General features: G+C 35.7%; 1 protein-coding gene across 1 annotated transcript; it reads right to left on the bottom strand.

The window, feature by feature from the left end:
* Positions 1-262: 262 nt before the first annotated feature.
* Positions 263-16451, bottom strand: LOC109609132 (dynein beta chain, ciliary-like). Its single transcript, XM_049961112.1, has 17 exons — positions 16320-16451; positions 15083-15424; positions 14532-15027; positions 14100-14479; positions 13801-14043; positions 12880-13744; positions 11853-12823; positions 10674-11789; positions 9209-10190; positions 8914-9134; positions 8343-8852; positions 6845-8293; positions 2416-6787; positions 1783-2363; positions 1441-1725; positions 748-1385; positions 263-692 (listed from the first exon to the last, which is right to left on the bottom strand). The coding sequence occupies exons 1-17, from the start codon at positions 16449-16451 to the stop codon at positions 452-454; spliced, it is 13824 nt and encodes a 4607-aa protein (XP_049817069.1). The 3' UTR covers positions 263-451.
* Positions 16452-17528: the final 1077 nt, after the last annotated feature.

Here is a 17528-nt window from a genome sequence, read left to right as displayed (position 1 = left end):
TACCTCGTTTTTGCTTCATGTTGTATAGGTACGAAAATACCCGTTATGTTTCCATACTCCGCATTTATCCCACATATTGGATATTGTGGAAGTGGCAAGTTCCGCAAATACCTTTGCGAACCACTATAATTCCACTGTGCTCATATTTTATGTGGCAAGATTTTAATTCAATTCTTGGTTGTTTGTTATTCTTTGATGATTAAGTCAAACACAGCTTCATAGACTTTTTGTTTTTCAAGCAGTAATTAAAGTAAAAAAACTATTTTTTAACAATAGTTAATTTTATTCAAACTTAATATTTTCTATACTTCTATTAATAAAATTAAATAAATTTGTACATAAAATATCGAGCTAATATCTGTCTAAGTTAATGTTGCAAATTTAATTATACATACTCTAGTTTACTTCCATCATTTTAATATTTTTTAGAAGTTGTCTTAAGTAATTTTCTTTAAATTTGCAATAACAATGCAACTCCTGCCAAAGTCCATTTGGAGGCCTTTTCTTTAGTCCTCAACATAAAGGTCCAAACGAAGGTAGGTCCACGCATTCTAGTCTTATATACAGGGCAATCGTACATATTCCTTGTTTCTTGTTTGTCAGAAGTAATCGCTTTTATGAAAATGACAGGTACTACAGGAAACAGCTCCTTCAATTTCGATTCAGCAATGCTGTTTGCCTGTGGATCCCACCTAACCAAAAATAAATTAATTACAGCTATTGTTTAGAAACGCTAGTAAATCCTACCTTGCTCCTTCCATAAATAATCCAGAGACATAAGCACCTTCACGAGGAGCCGACGTAAAGTCATCTTTTTGTTTTTTGGTAACATCAGTATTTAAACACATCTTGTCCAAGGGCCATTCGTTCTTTCTGGCAGTTTGCTGCATAATAGCTGTGAGGAATGATTGTGGATTAAAGAATCCACCCAACCAAACAGTCGCAGGCATTGAAAAGTCCACAGTCCAACCTTCTAATTCTTTTATGCGGTTGGACAAATCGCTAATCCATTGTCCGAGAGGAAGAAGACTTGGATAAGCCTTTGCAGCCCAGGTGTCGGGTACTTGATCCATAAACAATTCATTATCCAATGTCTCCATCTCCGAAGTAATAGTAAGTTCTCCCTTTAGCCCCAGTTCTAGTTCAGTTAAGGATCTTCTCATCAAAACAGTTAACATATTCATACGTTCGCATTCTTGAAAAGCTACAATGATGTATGGTGTTCTTTCTTCTAATTTAGCCATCATTTCTCGCACTCGGAACGGTTCTGGTAGTTTATCAATGATGTCTTCAATCATGCCTCGCACTTTGTCCTCGTGACTCATTCCAACACCGGCTGAAGCACCAGCATCCTTTGGCTGCATCTCGAAAATTGTTCTAAACATCTAAATAGACATTTGATTAATATTTAATTAAACAAAATATTTTTCGATGTTATACCTTATCGGATATATTAGCAAGAAATCCGATTTCAGCGTTTGGATGAAGGCCATACAGGTAAGGACTTTCAGGTGGGAGGTTTTCGTCAATATATTTATGGTAACCGTCATAATCAGTGTTTGGAGGAGCGAAGAAGCCAGGAGCATATTGTAAATCTCCATCGATGAGCTCATTAGACATGTATTCACTTAGATAGTTTCTGCACAGTCTTCTGTCCCAATCGTCAGTTATGTGTCCACCATACATAATTTCTCCAAATAAATATCTCAGATCCTCCCACGGAATCTAAACAAATTTATTTGATTGGTAAAATAAAGTAGGTTAGATTTATTATTATTGTACCTTATTATTGTTTTCCAAATAATTGTAAAGCACATTAACACTTATAGTCAAATCTCCAATATTAAATGGATAGTTTCTGTTCCAACCTTGTGGACCGAATTTTCTTCGCTCAGCCACAACGGCGTGGAAATAACACAGAGCAAAAAGAATTGCTTTAAATTCTGCCTCTTTTGAACACATCTCCAAAGTTTCTTGAGTAAATGTATCCAAAGCTTTGTGTAAATTAGCAAACATCCCTGATGGAGGTTCATTAACTATTTTAATTGAGCACTCGAGAATGCCTTGTGGGATGACACATTGCATAGGATCTGCATTAGGTTCAGCGCTCAAATACAGCCTGTAACTCTTGTGGCCAAATTCGGCGCACTGTTCCATTTTCTTCTCTAATGTTGCTAACCATTTGACTACCAAGTGTATGTTTTGCAAAATCACCCAATGTCCGTGTTCGGCAGCTACATCCATAGCATTTTCGGCAACGATTTCTTGACCTTGGCCCAAGGAAATACTGTGGAACGTAGATTTTTCAAAAGTGAAACCTAATTTTTCGCCTAGCTTTTCCACGTCTTTTAACGGGTTGACACCTAGCAAAAGACAATTTAATTACTAATTCCTTATTTAAAAAAATGTAAATACCTGGAGACAAGATGAAGAACACCGGTGTTTCAGCACTAGTTTCTTCATAAGATTTCTCAAAAGCCACACTTCTAGCAGTAATATATTTCGAACCCATTTTCTCTTCAATAAATACATTCATTGCATATGTCATTCTGTCTTGACGCAACGCCCTCATAATGCACAACTTTTGAAGAGAAGTTTTATTTTTCCATTCGCCTGGAAACTTTTCTTTCTCAGGACATTCACTGTCTACAAACTTTCTCCATCTCTTCGATGCGCCTTCCACGTCTTTATCCAAATTCTTAAAGTTATCCAACAACGACAGTGCTTTAATTCCACCCCAAGATAGGTTATTTAGGAAATCAACTGGTGATGTTAGCCCACTTATAGCAGGGAACCTCAACAAGAAGTCTAATTCTTCAATGTCAATTTCTTGGGAGTTCAACAATATTTGGAATGTTACCTGTGCCTTAAATATTAATTTATCAGCTTCAAAAAGGCCACGTGCTGTGTACATGTACACTGAAAATGTAATGCTGTCTAACAGATTTGCTACTCTATCTTTTAATTTCTCGGATGGTGGTGCTCTAGCCAGGGCATCTTTGAAGACAACACTGAATGCCTTCAAGGAGAATTGATAGATAGCATTAATTCGACAAAGATCGTTCAGAACAAAATATAAAATAGACGCTCTACAAGCACAAGGTCTATATTGTTCTCTAGCATCATCAATTTTCACCGAAGTAACCCTAGCTTCAGTTACTTTTTCTTCAATTTCGCTTGCCGTTCTCTTAGTTGTTTCCAAATTTTCTACCAATTCAACATCCCCCAAAATATTTCCAGTAGCTGAGGACAATTTGTTTAATAAGTTGTCTTCGCAGCGTTTCAGGGTAATTTTAAATTCATTTTGCTGCTTAGTTAGAGAAGACTTTAATGTTTCTAAATCCGGTCGTTCGGCTTTGACTACTTCGGCTAACAACTGTTCTTCCAAACCATCCCTGGTTACAGTGAAATTAATTAATGTAGCTTGCGCCTGAATTTCAGGTTTATAATGGGGATTGGCCAGTTTAGTATGGAGAATAAGTTTAAACTTTGGATTGTAATCAACTTCTTTGTCTCCCATTTTAATAAATCGTCCCTTCTTGATTAGCACACGGCCAAGTAATGGATCCAAAACAGCTTCTAAAGTTTCACCAATATTTTCTAGAAGACAAATCTCTCCTTCAGAAATACATATTTCTATAATGTCAAGATAGTTTCGCGTTGTTGTTCGAACTACTTTTAAGTCTTCCCCAAACTTATTTTTTATCCATTTAATGCCTTGTAATTGCGGATCTATCATTAATGGCCATCGAGCAGAATTGCATAAAATACAAGCATTTTCTATGGACATTCTGTCAGTAGGTAACCCTTCGTTATTCCACTGAGCTACAACTGCATCGTCTGTAAGCAACTGTAAAGGATCTACCGTTTCCGACATTGGAATTGGTACTTCTAAAGTTTTAAAGAATGGCATCCAAGACTTAAACATTAAATCAGTTCTGTATTTTTTAGAAAAGCATCCGACGTAAGAAATAAATGAGGTTACTATTAGACAATCACCCGGTAGTGATTTAATATTTTCTCTGTATGTCTTCACTAACTCTCTCCATCTGACGTTCTCTGAAGCCAAGCCATTTACTAATCTGTTAGCCAAGTCAATACTTAGAGCTGTTGCATCAGCTTCTGCTTGACATTTCAATTTTGCATCTATAGCTATATCAAATTCAGCCCTCAGTTCTCCCAGTTTCCTTTCTAATTCATTCAATCGTTCGTTAAGTTCTTGTAGTTTACGACGAGCGTCTGACAAATCCTGATTAGCTTTGGCAAGTGCTTTCCTTTTGGGTTCTACCACGACAAATACATCGTAAAACTTAAGAATATTGATGACCCATGAACACAATCCCGCAGCAGCTTCCGACTTCACTCGTATTTTCTCCGGATTAAATTCAGGATTTTTAGTGTATTCAGTTGTAGCCTTTACAACATCTGCACTCATATTTTCTTTGTCATAATTAATTAAGTCATTTAAAAATATGTCGATTCTTCCCATAAGCGCCTTGGCAGCCTTCCAACTTCGATCTTTTGCAACTTTTCCTTTGGGAGAAAACAGAACTATTACAGCGGCACATACATCCACCACCGCTTCCGGTGGAGATGGAAAAGATTTTAATTCTGTCAAATTATTTTTGTTAAGAGTATTTAAGGCTTCCTGAGCGGCCAATAATGCTGGTTCCGCCTTTGCCAAATCCTCCGCACAAATTTTTTGCTTGACTGTTACATCCTCCTCGATTATCTTGACTTTTGCCTCTTCCTCAGCTGCAAAGGCCTGTTCTGCAGCAACTTTTTCATTTTCTGCGCTTAAAACTGAGATTAGTTTGCCTGCTGCGTCATTTTTAGCTGCCAGTTCAACTTCTTGATCGGCCAAAACAACTTTTAAATTATCCACTTCTTCCTTAGACGTCGCAATTTTTTCCAAACCATTCTCAAGGCGTTCTATGTTTGATACTAATCCTTGAGTTTTTTCGGTTAGTAACTTTGAGTAAAGGGATATTTGTTCCAGAAAAGATTTAGGAGTTGTATAGTTATAGCGTTTTTCGTTTAATAGATAAATTTGGGACATGTCATTGACAGAAGTATGAACGTGAGACATGTATAGAGACACTGATTTAATGAGATCTCGAGGAAGTGTTTCAATTTCTGCCAAGAAACGTGTGGATACTGATTCCAAGGCCGTCTTCGGCCATTCATGGAACCAATCAATAGATGTACAATTTACTAAAGCTGGAAACTTTCTCGCTCGAATTCTCAAAGTTGATCCAACTGGAGAAAAGCACAGCACAACTTTTAGCAATCTTCTAACTCTATCTATGAAAAATTTCCAACAGTTTTCTTTGGTGTCAATGAGTCCAATACCCTTGACTTCTCCTCTTACAGCGTTTATTACGTTTTCGACTTCTTCGTCAGGCAACAATTCACTGATTTCACCAGAAGCTAACATATCGTTGATCAGCACCAAAAACTTCTCTTCAGGGACTTGAGCATCAGTCATCAAAAATACAATTCCAACTTGTTTCACACCTGACTTCATATACAATGCAGCGATGTCTGTCTTCATGTCTACCATTGTATAGCCTTTTTTCAATTGAATTTGAAACACGTCGAATGATGATATAAATGCAGATAATCTCGTAAGAGATTGCTTTCCAGATCCACCAACACCCACAAGAAGAGCATTACCACGCGGTGATTCTAGAATCCTATTAATCCTACAAATGTGATCCATGGCGTCTTCAAACAGCACAAGATTCATAGCCGCAACCAAGTCGTTATATCCAGACAGAGCTTCGTTAAGTAATTTTGCCAAATGCCTTGTATCATCCAAAGGATAATATTTTGGATCGCCAATTCCAAGTGCGAAATGACAGAATAATAAAGGTTCAGCAAAAATAATATTATCATCAAGCTCTTCAAATCCTTTTTTAACAGTTTCAACCAATAACTTCCCAAATGTTTTTATATCCATAGAATCTACTAATTTATCTCCATAAACTCGGCTAGCCTCGTGCATCCATAATCTAATTATAGTGTTTATATTTGGAATTGCCGGTCCCATGGCAAATAACATGCCTTGAAAAATATTCGACAAATCACGAAGTGTAAATGTGTAATGGAATTTAACCGCAGTCGGCAAAAATGAAGTGGCTACTTTTGCATGCAACGTTTGTGCGGCCGTTACCAAAATTGGACATATTCTGGCAAGACTGGGTGAGAATTTATTTGAGGGAGCATCTAAGTGCTGACTCAATATCTGATTATAAATATGGAACGCAGCATCTGATGAAGGGAAACTTACTGCAAAAGAACAAAAATGTCTTTGCAATCGTGGATCAATTGTAAACGAGCCAGCTGTAGGATTCATGCACGAAATAAATTGAATATTATGTATATCCTTCAACGTTAACTTCTGTCGGTCATACCAGTGCTGATAGTCCATGTACTGTTTTAGTAAAGTATGAGGTTGAACAGTGAAATATTTATCTACCTCGGGCATATTCATGTCATCAATGAAATACACCATGGTTTTATTGCCTGGCGGTCCGTATACTCTTCCGGCTTTCTTTTCCAGGGGTTTTTCAAGAATTCTTTGTAACATTTCGGAAGTAGTATAAAAATTGAAAGGTACGTTAGTTACTGCATAGTCATCTGAAAGACTATTCAGTTTTTCTGCCATTATTACAGTTTTTCCACTACCAGGAGGTCCAATAAGCATCACAGGAACTCTTCTAGCCATTAAACGATCCAAGAAAAATCTCAGTCTTGTTGTTTCTGCAGTACTTACTAATGTAGCCTGAAATAAATAAATAATTCCGAATAAAATCGATTTATCTCAAAAATTAATTCTTACTTGTAATGGTATATCAGGATCCAATTCAAAAGATCTGACAAGTTCGGTCCATGGAAGAAATTTTTTGGTTTCTTCATCAATAAAATAATTAAACACAGTGCCTTGAGATGGAAATTTGACAGTCTTGAATTCACTCACCCACCATTTACTAAATTCATTTCTCCAATCCACAATTTGATCTTGGAAAAGTGTTGAGCCGAATGCCCAAATTATAGAAAAGACGAAATAAATTTCATACCATTCTTTTGGACAGTCTGTTGGTACATTTTGTGGAGTAAGAAAACTGTCCAGTAAATGACATAACATTTCCAAATGTGCAATATCAGATATTGGAGTTATCTTTTTAAATTTCTTTCTCATTGCATCCAAGCACTGCGGAATATATTTATCAAACAAAATCGAGAGAACAGCTTTTTCACTTTGTATTGGCCTTGTATCAATCCATGAGGATATAAAAGGGTTCCATCCCAAATCAGCAGGATTTATGTATAAGATACCAGCTCTTGATACTGTGGCTGGAGTAGCAGTTCTTAAATTAGATATTTCAAACAGTAACCTCATAGAGTGGGTTAAGGCAATTCTTTCGTTACTGGCCAAAGTTAATACTTTGTTGTCATCCATCAAGGTATTCAAAGATTCAATCCACATAGGATCTATGTCACCGTCTAGTACAATCCATTTTGGACCATCTCCAGGAATATTCGTTTGGTCCCTCATAATAACAGAAAATAAACCATCTCTCCATTCTCTGGTCGCTGGATTGATAATACCAAAAAGTTCATCATTAGTTACAGCTTTAGGATTTAAGTCATTATAAACTGGTCTTCTCTTCTGATTTTGGTATGTCCTATTTAAAGTTTTCCATACCATGGATTTACCAGTACCAGCAAACCCAATTACGAATACTGAATGTCGCACAGCAAACAATTCTTCCAATTGTACAATTTTTAACACGAACCCATCCTCTGGTTGCAATTTTAAATCTACAGCAGACTTCTTAATAGTCTTCTCAAATTCAGGATCTCTCTTTCTTGGTACATCCAATGCGGGAAACAAATCTCCAATTAGTCCCATAAAAACTGGGACATCATCAGTGACAATTTTGGGAATGTTAAAATCTCTCAGTGCTCTCATGAGAACTTGATCCTCAGGCCTCAGTCTGTCTCCACGTTTTAACGATCCTGCTACTACTAATACAGATTTGATTGCCCTTAAACCCCAATCGTAGTGATCTTGTTTGCTTAACAATTCCTTGCAAAGCGTATATAGGGTTATAAATTTGGTGGCTAGGACTCTGGCTTCCAGAAATCCTTCAGCTACCAACATAATTTCACAAATAAGTGCAAAATCTGGTACTACCATAGCACAAGGTCTAAACAAGGCTTTTAAATTTTCTGGCAACTCTGTCCTTCCTGCATAACCAGGATTCATTGTGATAAATATACCAACCTATAAAAAATGTTTATACATTTTATAACAGTTGAAGATTTTTACTTACAGTCGGAATAAGTATAATATCTTGCCCCAAGAAGAAGAATCTGGTTTTCTTCAATTTAATAGCATCCTGAATTGACTTCACCTGTACAGCAACTACAGAGAGCACCTCAATAGAAATTCTATTAAATTCATCAAAGCATCCCCAACATCCAGTTTGTGCGAGACCCTTATAGATATTTCCAATGGATTTGTAATCCATCTGTTCTGAACAGTTGAATACATATACCATCATGCCCAGAGCTTTTCCCAGGTCTTTTGTGGTTTCAGTCTTTCCAGTTCCAGCTGGACCAGCAGGTGCTCCTCCCATAATGAGATGGAGACTTTGGGTCAGAGTAATGTAACAACGATCAGTAAGGGGAGTTATCACCAGTCGTGGTGTATTTCCTAAATATTCGTAGGAATATCGAAACTGTGCATCACAAATATTGGCAAAACAATCGTTTATTTTTTTATCCCAACGATGACGAAGCTGGGATTGCCATTGAAATGATTGGGAGTTTTCTACTTTGATCTGCAATGATCATAATTTATATGTTATATTGTTATTAACATAACTGCATATACATGATTACCTGGATCATTTTAGCAACTACATCTCTTGAATGTACGTCGATAGTACAAATTGTCATAATTTTTTGACGATCTCCAGGTGTAAGGTCTCCCAGTAACATTGTTATGAGTGCTCCTAGCTGTGCAATTTGTTTTCTCTGGTAGTCTTTTAAAGCATTTTCGTATCCCTCTTCTAACTTTGCAAAAGCCATATTTGTTTCCGTAGTCCACCAGATTTGTGTACCTTATTAAAAATATATTTTATTATTTATTTTTCATAATATTATAGTCTAATTTTTATATTGGAACGATATTTACCACATAGAGCTGGTTGGGCAGGATAGTCATAAATCCAAAGCTCCCTGGGTTTGTCTTCATACGTAATAACAGCTGAAGCAAAAATTGAATGTAGGGTAATTCTCATAGAGTCAATAACTCTGTTAAGCCAAACTTCAACTTTTCCTGTACAATCACATACAACAGAAAACTTCACGTGTTCCCCCAATTCTTTGGATACCATACCATTGGCTCTTTTAGTATTTTTGCCACCTTCTTGTATAAAACTAAGTTTAGCAAGAGAATCAAAGAGTTTCGATAAGTGTCTTTGAATAAGCTCTGGCTGATTGCCATTGGACAGAATATCAAGTAGATCTGAGGAAGACACGAAATAAAACCTTGGAAATACTAATCGCTTCGTTTCCAAATAGTCATTTAGAGCTTTCTCGCAAAGTGTTAAATCGTTGAAAAGATTTTCAAGCTTCTCAGAAAGTCCAGGTGCATTCGTTGATTTTATTATATTAGGATTACTAAGCATTTGGTGAAGCACATCTTTAAAATCTCTGTCAATTTTATCAAATCGTTTTGAGTCTTCTGGGAGCTGACTTCTAATATCTTCAGAGGCAATAAATATACTTTCCAGATATCTCCATTTTCTTTGAACTTCAACAAATACAGAAGTAACTGTGTCCACAATGGCCAGTTTTCTTTGCCAATCAGAAACTTCTTCATAGAAATGGTCTATGAACCTAGAGGTCATCATATTTTGCAATGCCACTTGATGCTCCTCTAGATTTTCTATTATTTCCTCAGCAACCACTATCAGTCTTAACTTCGTCCTTTCGTGCACTTCGGAAGAAAATTCGTTTGCTGCCCAAACAGCATGTATTTCTTTAAGAACTTTTTCCATTGCCATTTCTTTAACAGACTTATCAACAATAGTTTTAACTTCCTCTTCATATTTATGCAGATTGAGCTCGAGTAAGTCGTTGAGAGTTGTTGAGTCGTCCATTTGAAACCGCACCTATTAAAGGAAATGGGGGAAAATTAAACTCAATCAATATTTCAGAGTATATTTATGTATTTAAGTATAAAAGTAAAAAAATACAAAAGTATAAAAACAGTTACATAGTTAAGTACAAAAAATTATTGGCAGTATAATTTTTCCACTTTGTACTTGAGTCTTTATAAATCGCAAGAAAGCGTGACTTCTATATAAAAAAGTACATGCGAAACATAATATTACAATAATAAAGTGCATTTATAAGAATATTTATTATTTATAACTTGTTTTAAATTATCATTCCATATAGAACGGTAATATAAAACAAATTATACATAGTAAAAAAGATGTGTCCGATAAATATTATGAATACATCATTGAGACAAAATCCCTTTTACTTACAGTTAAATTTGGTGGTGGTGTGGGCATATTAATCCCGGGAGCAAGACAAAGACATATCTAATCAGGCGTTATAGTGAAACCCGTCTAAAACAATTGATTTACCTTGGTGGCCTGCATAAGTTGTATCCAGTGACGATCTCTGATTGCCGGATTTTGTAACTCAGTGATGGCTCTTAATGAAGTCAACATGTTCTTAATGCTTGCTTCCAAATCGGCGTAAACCGGAAACACTTTCACCTCCTTGTCCATTTGACGAATTTCCTTTCCAAATTTCTTGCATTCCATCTCCATGGCCTCTACATCTATTTTCCTCCATAAAGTCTTTTTCCATTCTTCCAGGTTTGACCTTACCATATTTACGTAATCCCATAATTGTTTTAATTGCTTTACTTCTTTTCTGACGAATTTTAGGTTTTTAAACTCGGGAAGGACTAAATCAAAAAGATTTGCCTGCTCTTGGATTTTACTTAACTCGTCTTCCATGCTTAATATTTCTTTGTTACATTTGTCTAGTATCTTATAGACATCTTTGCAGTCCCAATAATAGAATTGAAGCTTCTTGAAATAATCTTTGTATACGTTTTGTCTAATCTCGAATAGACTGATTCGTCTCTTGATGGCCGTACATTGCATAGCTTGTAGAGGACCAACAATTTGTTTGGTGGTTGCGGCGACCTTTTTACAGTAAGCCCATTTATCTGGCATTTCTTGTAACTGCACATATACATCTTCAGTAAATTCCATATTATATTCTTTTAAAAGGTTTATAATATCCCACAATGGATCAAACATCTCGTCAGTAGCTATCTGTCTCTCCCTTACTTGATACAATACACTCATTACTTTGAGCAAACCATCATAATCATCTTCGGTTAGTGTTACTTGCATGGTTTTGATAGACTCCGCTATAAAATTCTCAAGTTCACTCAAACTGTCAATTACGCGATGGTATAAATGTTGTTTAAACAAATTTGCCCACTTGCATATGTGATTTAAAATAGCTTGTTTAAGAGGACGCATATCTATTCTCAGCCAGCCTCCTGGCATAATTCTCGTAGTATTCATTTTATCCACTTGTATGTACAAATTTTCATAATAATCAATTTTTTCTTTAAACATTAGAATTGTAGGATGAGTTTCCTTTACATTGCCAGCAGTCGCTTCGTTGTTAAGCATATCTAGTTCTTCTTCGGTTAGAGATCTCCCATATACTAGAAACTGGAATGAATATAAAAATAATTAGATTTAATAATATTACAAAAGAAAAATCTTCTATATTACCTGTCGAAGATATTCTTGTCGGTCATCATTCCATAACGGAGCATATTCTTCAAACTCTTTTAATATTCCCATGGCACTATCCATCTCTTTTGCTACCTTTGCAAGAATATCTCGATATTTATCTAAATTATTATCGTCCTCCTCAACGAATTCCAGAAAATTCTTGTGAGCTTCTTTTACTCTATATATAAAATGTGACATAGCATACATGTCTCCCATTAAGTTTTGAAACAAAGTGTATAAACTATCTGTCTCCTCAATATCAGCGGAAGGTATAAACACTATTTTAGTTTCATGGAGTTCCATAATCGCTTCAATAAATGGTAAAACAGGAGTTACATTTCCCATTTCATTTTGAAATTCTACTAGACTGACTGAAATGGCTTTATTCAAAAAACGCACTATAAGCGAGTCCAAATAGTCAAGATATTCTAACCATCGTTGATCTTTAAGTTCACGCTTTCGAATTTCTTCCTCCTTTCTAGCAATTTCCTCTTGTTCTCTCAATATTTCCGATTCAGTTTTTTCTACCTCGACTTTTTTAGGTTTAGGTTTTTTATCTTTGACTTTACCTTTTCCTTTGGCGTCTTTACTTTCAGCTTCTTTTTCTACTCCTTTACCTTTTTTCTTTTTTTGTTTTTCTGGAGAATCTGGTTCTTCTTCTTCTTCCACCTCCTCTTCCTCTTCTTCAGGAGTTTCCACTACATTCATAAAGAGAACGTAATTAGTTACGACTACGTTTTGAAATTCAGCCGAAGTTGCCAGTATGTGTTGCTTGCGATGATGGAAGATTTCAAATCGATTTTCCAAACTAAGTAAGTTTTCCTTCTTTTCCTCTTTCCTTTGATAGAGAGGAATGGAACACCAATCATCCATATTAACTACAACTTTTTCTACCAAATCTTGTGCTTGTCTTACTCTGTCCATTAACTGTTGAACAGTTTCATACATTACAGCAACTTGCTGCATATCTAAAATTATTAATAGGTTAAATTCATCACAATAATTACAATATTATATTAGTTACCATTAGTATACCAAGTCATTTCTTCAATAGCTGTATTCAATAATGTGTCAATTTGCTCTATTTCATCTTCAATTAAATTATATTCAACATCCAGAGTCTCAAGCTTCAAGTAATTGTACCACTCCACAATTCTCTTATGCTTCATTCTACTATATAGAAGATCATTGTATTTCTCAAATATTTCTTCGCCTTCCGGAGGGATGATTGGTAAACTCAGATGCTTTAAATATTTTATTTCTCGTAATAACTCCACAAGTTCATCGTCAAAGTTAACCATGAGCTGTCCATCACGTATTTTTTTCAATTGGAATTTCTCCATGCCAGCTTCAACAATTGCCGGTACCTGGGCCGCCCATTCCATGAAGAACTTTTCTTTGGCAGCTTTTATTAAACTTAACATCTCTTCATATTTCTTAACAATGTTTTTTCCATAATCTGACTGCACAATTTCAAAATCGAGGACTCGAAACTCTTCACCCGGTTTACTAATTCTTCTTTCTAACTTATCGAGGTACAATATAGTGCCTGCGACAGGGGGGTAATTTTTGTCTACGGGTATGCCAGTGGTGAACATTCTTTTATCGTAAATTCCTTTAACGGTATCTAATTCTTCATCGAATGTGTCCAGAATTTTTTTCAATTCAGCTTTCAGTTGACTATTTATTTGAGGTCTGTCTATTAATGCACCCACCACTATAAGAAATTTAAAAATACTCTCCAATGTATAACAATCTTTAAATGCAGAAGTAAAAATGGCGGCTAATCTGTTGTCATAATCGTATACTTCTTTGTAAAAGGTGTCGATTTCTTTCAATATGGTATCATCTTCAGTATCAAGAACATCATACTGAATATTACTAAATGTCTACAATAGAAATGTAAAAATAAAATAAATGCAATAAGTGGCAATTAATTATTTACCATGTAACTCTTATTAAATTGATCGAGGATTTCTTCACATTTTTGTGACAAATATCTACCGCCAACGCCTCCAATTTCTACTTTTTCTAATTTACTGTACTCCAAATTAGTTTTCAGAACCCCATTGACTATTTTGAGACGTTCTATTAAATCAAGCAATCGTTGAAATACGACTCTTCTATGAAAATTCCAACCTTTGGGCTCAAACTCCTCTTCATCTTCAACATCCTCAGGTTCAGAAACCTTAAAATAAATTTGTAGATGAATATACAAATAAAATGTACTTTACTTGTTCGTACTTTCCCGGATCCTTTTGATTTAGTTTTTTTCTTATCTTTATCCTTTCCTTTACCTTTATCTTTTCCCTTGTCTTTCTCTTTACCCTTTTCTTTTCCTTTGCCCTTTTGTTTCATACTTCCGCGTTTTACGTCAGATGTCTCCTTTTTAGGGAAATAATTAACTAAGTTGTTTCGTACATATTCAAAATTGGCAAGGAAATTTTCAAATATTCTTATAACCTTAATAATTTTGATGGAAGTTTCATCGGGCTCTCCTTGGAATATCGAGCCGGGATCAAGGGAACGCTCAGCTGATTCGATTAACATATTTGCTATTTGTTTCATTAGAACCACCATACGTTCACTGCAGCAGTAATATTTAGAATTGCCCCAGATCATTCCTGTATAAAAACGATTACATTCAAATTAAAGAAAGAACACGACTATACTTACCCAAGCAATGAAGCAGCGGTTTTATGTCATGACCGCACTCCAAAAGTTCTTCGTCAAACTTTCTGATGTGTTTGTCCAGCGGCTTAAGATATAAACATATTTCTTTGGCTTCTACGTACGCAGCTATGACGTTTTTGTACATCGAACTGTAGGCTTTTGTGTAAACGCTATTGGTCATTTCCAGGTATTCTGCCATTTTCTTTACACGCGGGTCCCTCAGTTGGTCGTAAATCGAACACAGATTAGTTTTTCTGTGATTCCAAAATTCAACTTCTACTCTAGGATTAGGTTTGGCATTGTTGGCGAAAGCCATATCGGGGGACTGTTTCAAGACGTCACTAATAGTATTTAACCATTTGGAGACGGAGCTTTCTAAACAAGCTTTGAGTTGCAAATCAGTTTCCCCGCCGTGCTCAAAGTCAATAACCGCTTGATGTACCAAATGTATGTCTACCGGCATTGTCAATACCGTTTGACTCCTCATAGCTCCACGTATCTAAACACACACGAATATTTGCTTATTGTCGACATCAAATGCCGCCGTAATTTACCTGTTCCACTGAATTCTTGAAGTCCTGCACGTGTTGCATGACATCCTTCGCGACCACTCTGGGCCACGACTTTTGATTGCCCGGGAACGTTAGCAACGGATTAAAGACTCCTTCGAGGAGCACGGACAATTCGTCGATGGGTTTGCCCGCCATATCGCCGAATGTTACCACATCTCTGAAGTTTTGCATGGTTAAATCTTCACGCTTTGTCCTGATGAAGTAGGTGTACTTCTGTTTGATATTTGGGTTGAACGTTAAGTAGGGTGTGAGAAGGCCACTGTTGGGTATCGTCATAATCAGCATTTTTTCATCTGGATTGTTTAAAAATTTCATAATAGTTCTCTAAAAGCAATGCGGGCAATAAATTTGGGAATTCGAGTCCTAACCATTAAAATTATTAAACTGGCTTGAGTGTTGCAGGAAGTAGATATCCAAAAGCAAGGTGTTAATTTCCAAATTTTCACGTTCCGTAGGAAATGATAGCCCGTATTGCAAGATTGCGTGATAAACGCCAATGTAATCTAATGATATGAATCGCGCACACCAGCTTTTGTTAATTTCGCCGACACTTAAACCCGATCACCAGTTCTAAATCTGTTTACACTCGAATCGATTAGTTTCACGCTTCTGCATACAATTTAATTCAGAAATATTTATTAAGTTATTTCGAGTGGTGTTTATGTAAATTTGCTGTATACGTTTTCCGCAATTTCTGTGCAACTTTTTGCAATTGAAGCAATAATTTACTTAAATGGGTGGGACATTAAATGAAGTTCTAGTAATTTACACGAATTAATTGTTGTTTGGGATTGCAAAAATATTCACTAATCTCCATATCATTTCGCACACTAGGTGTGGTCGTGAGCTCGCATCATATCAAATTGGTAAAACTGTTACAAGTCGGGCGACGTATAAAATCTATGAATTTGATACCGGATCCAAAACCACACAATATGTTTCAGAATAGTACAATCTACTAATTACACACGATACTATGCAAATAATATAAATTTAAACCGAAGTTTGGTTTTGTAATAGGTATGTGAAAATCGTATCCTGTCTATTCCTATACATAGTTTAGCATTTGATAGTCGAATATAGGACCATACACATTTCATACGGATTTACGGCAAACCCCAGATAACGTAGTTTCATTATACATATATGTATATTTACTCTTATTTATCAGGTAAAACATATTTTGAATATGAAATATTTAAACATCAGGATGACGTACCTTGCTTTCAGCATCTGCCATCATTTTATTCCATTTTTCCTGCTTTAGCTTGTAGGACTTGACCATATAGTTGAGGAGAAACTCCAATCTATCGTCCTCATCGTCCTCCTCGTCCTTCTTTTTATCGGCCATGCTGAGCGCGAGAAATCAAACTGACAAGTCTAAAATTCGCCGCTTTCTATTTACCGGCTTTGAAAACGTTTGCCAAGCAACCGGCTTTGTAGTTTTGTTTAATCGATACCAACCGTATGTGAATTGTTAACGCATTTCACGAGTTTAGAGCTTTTCAGGTAAATTAAATTAATTACTGAAATGAGATGCAAAACAGTGCTAAAGACACAACACTAATAAAAAAAATCGTGTCGATATAATAAGCTTTTAGGAACTTTGACGTACACAATAAAGACAACATTGTTTTAATTAAGATTAAGTTAACAGCTAAAAACAAAATGTGTTAAAAATGTAAAATATTCAAAGGGGTGACCCAAAATAACCAGAAAAGTCTGTAAGTTAGCAAATAAGCGGTTTCCAAGATATAGAAGACAACTTCTTTTCGTAGCACCTTCTTTAATTTGCAAAAACTTAATCTAAAGCTTATCCACATCTCCAGCTTCTTTCACATCATATGTGTGGAAGAATGCAAAGATTCAATGAGCAAGTCTACAACTACTCCTAAAGTAGAAGAAAATGTTAACCGACGTTGCTTGAGGAGTTCATAGCACCTGCTTTATCCAAATTATACACAATGAGTAGAGGCCTTAAATCTACTTAACTATCAAGCACAAATAATCTTTTGCCACCAGTTTCTCTTTAAGTGAAGGTGAATACCTTCACCTCAAAATAATCATAATAATTTTCACAATGCTCAATGCTCTGATGAGGTTTGGGCATCAATTACATGTTCCATGCAACAATGGAACAGGATTCTAGGATCTGTTGTTGACCTATAGTGGTGACCATAGTAGTGACTTACTAAAATATATTAAAAATATGAGCTGGAATTGGATACCAATACCTGTAATGTTTTTTTCTGTTTATTGTTGAGTCTTTTGTTTAATATCTGGATAATTGCAATGTCAAAAAACAATCTTATGAATTTAAAGCCAATATGGAAGTAATGGGTCTTACTGAAATTAGTCCAAGGACTTTGAAAAGATGGTTAGTGGATAGAGACACCACCAGGAGAATCCTGGTTTCTACTAAAAATGT

This window comes from Aethina tumida, chromosome 1, assembly GCF_024364675.1.
Source record: "Aethina tumida isolate Nest 87 chromosome 1, icAetTumi1.1, whole genome shotgun sequence".
In the NCBI taxonomy this organism is placed as follows: Eukaryota; Metazoa; Arthropoda; class Insecta; order Coleoptera; family Nitidulidae; genus Aethina; species Aethina tumida.
The sequence above is the reverse complement of the archived record's forward strand: the minus strand, read 5'-3'. Positions and strand labels throughout refer to the sequence as shown.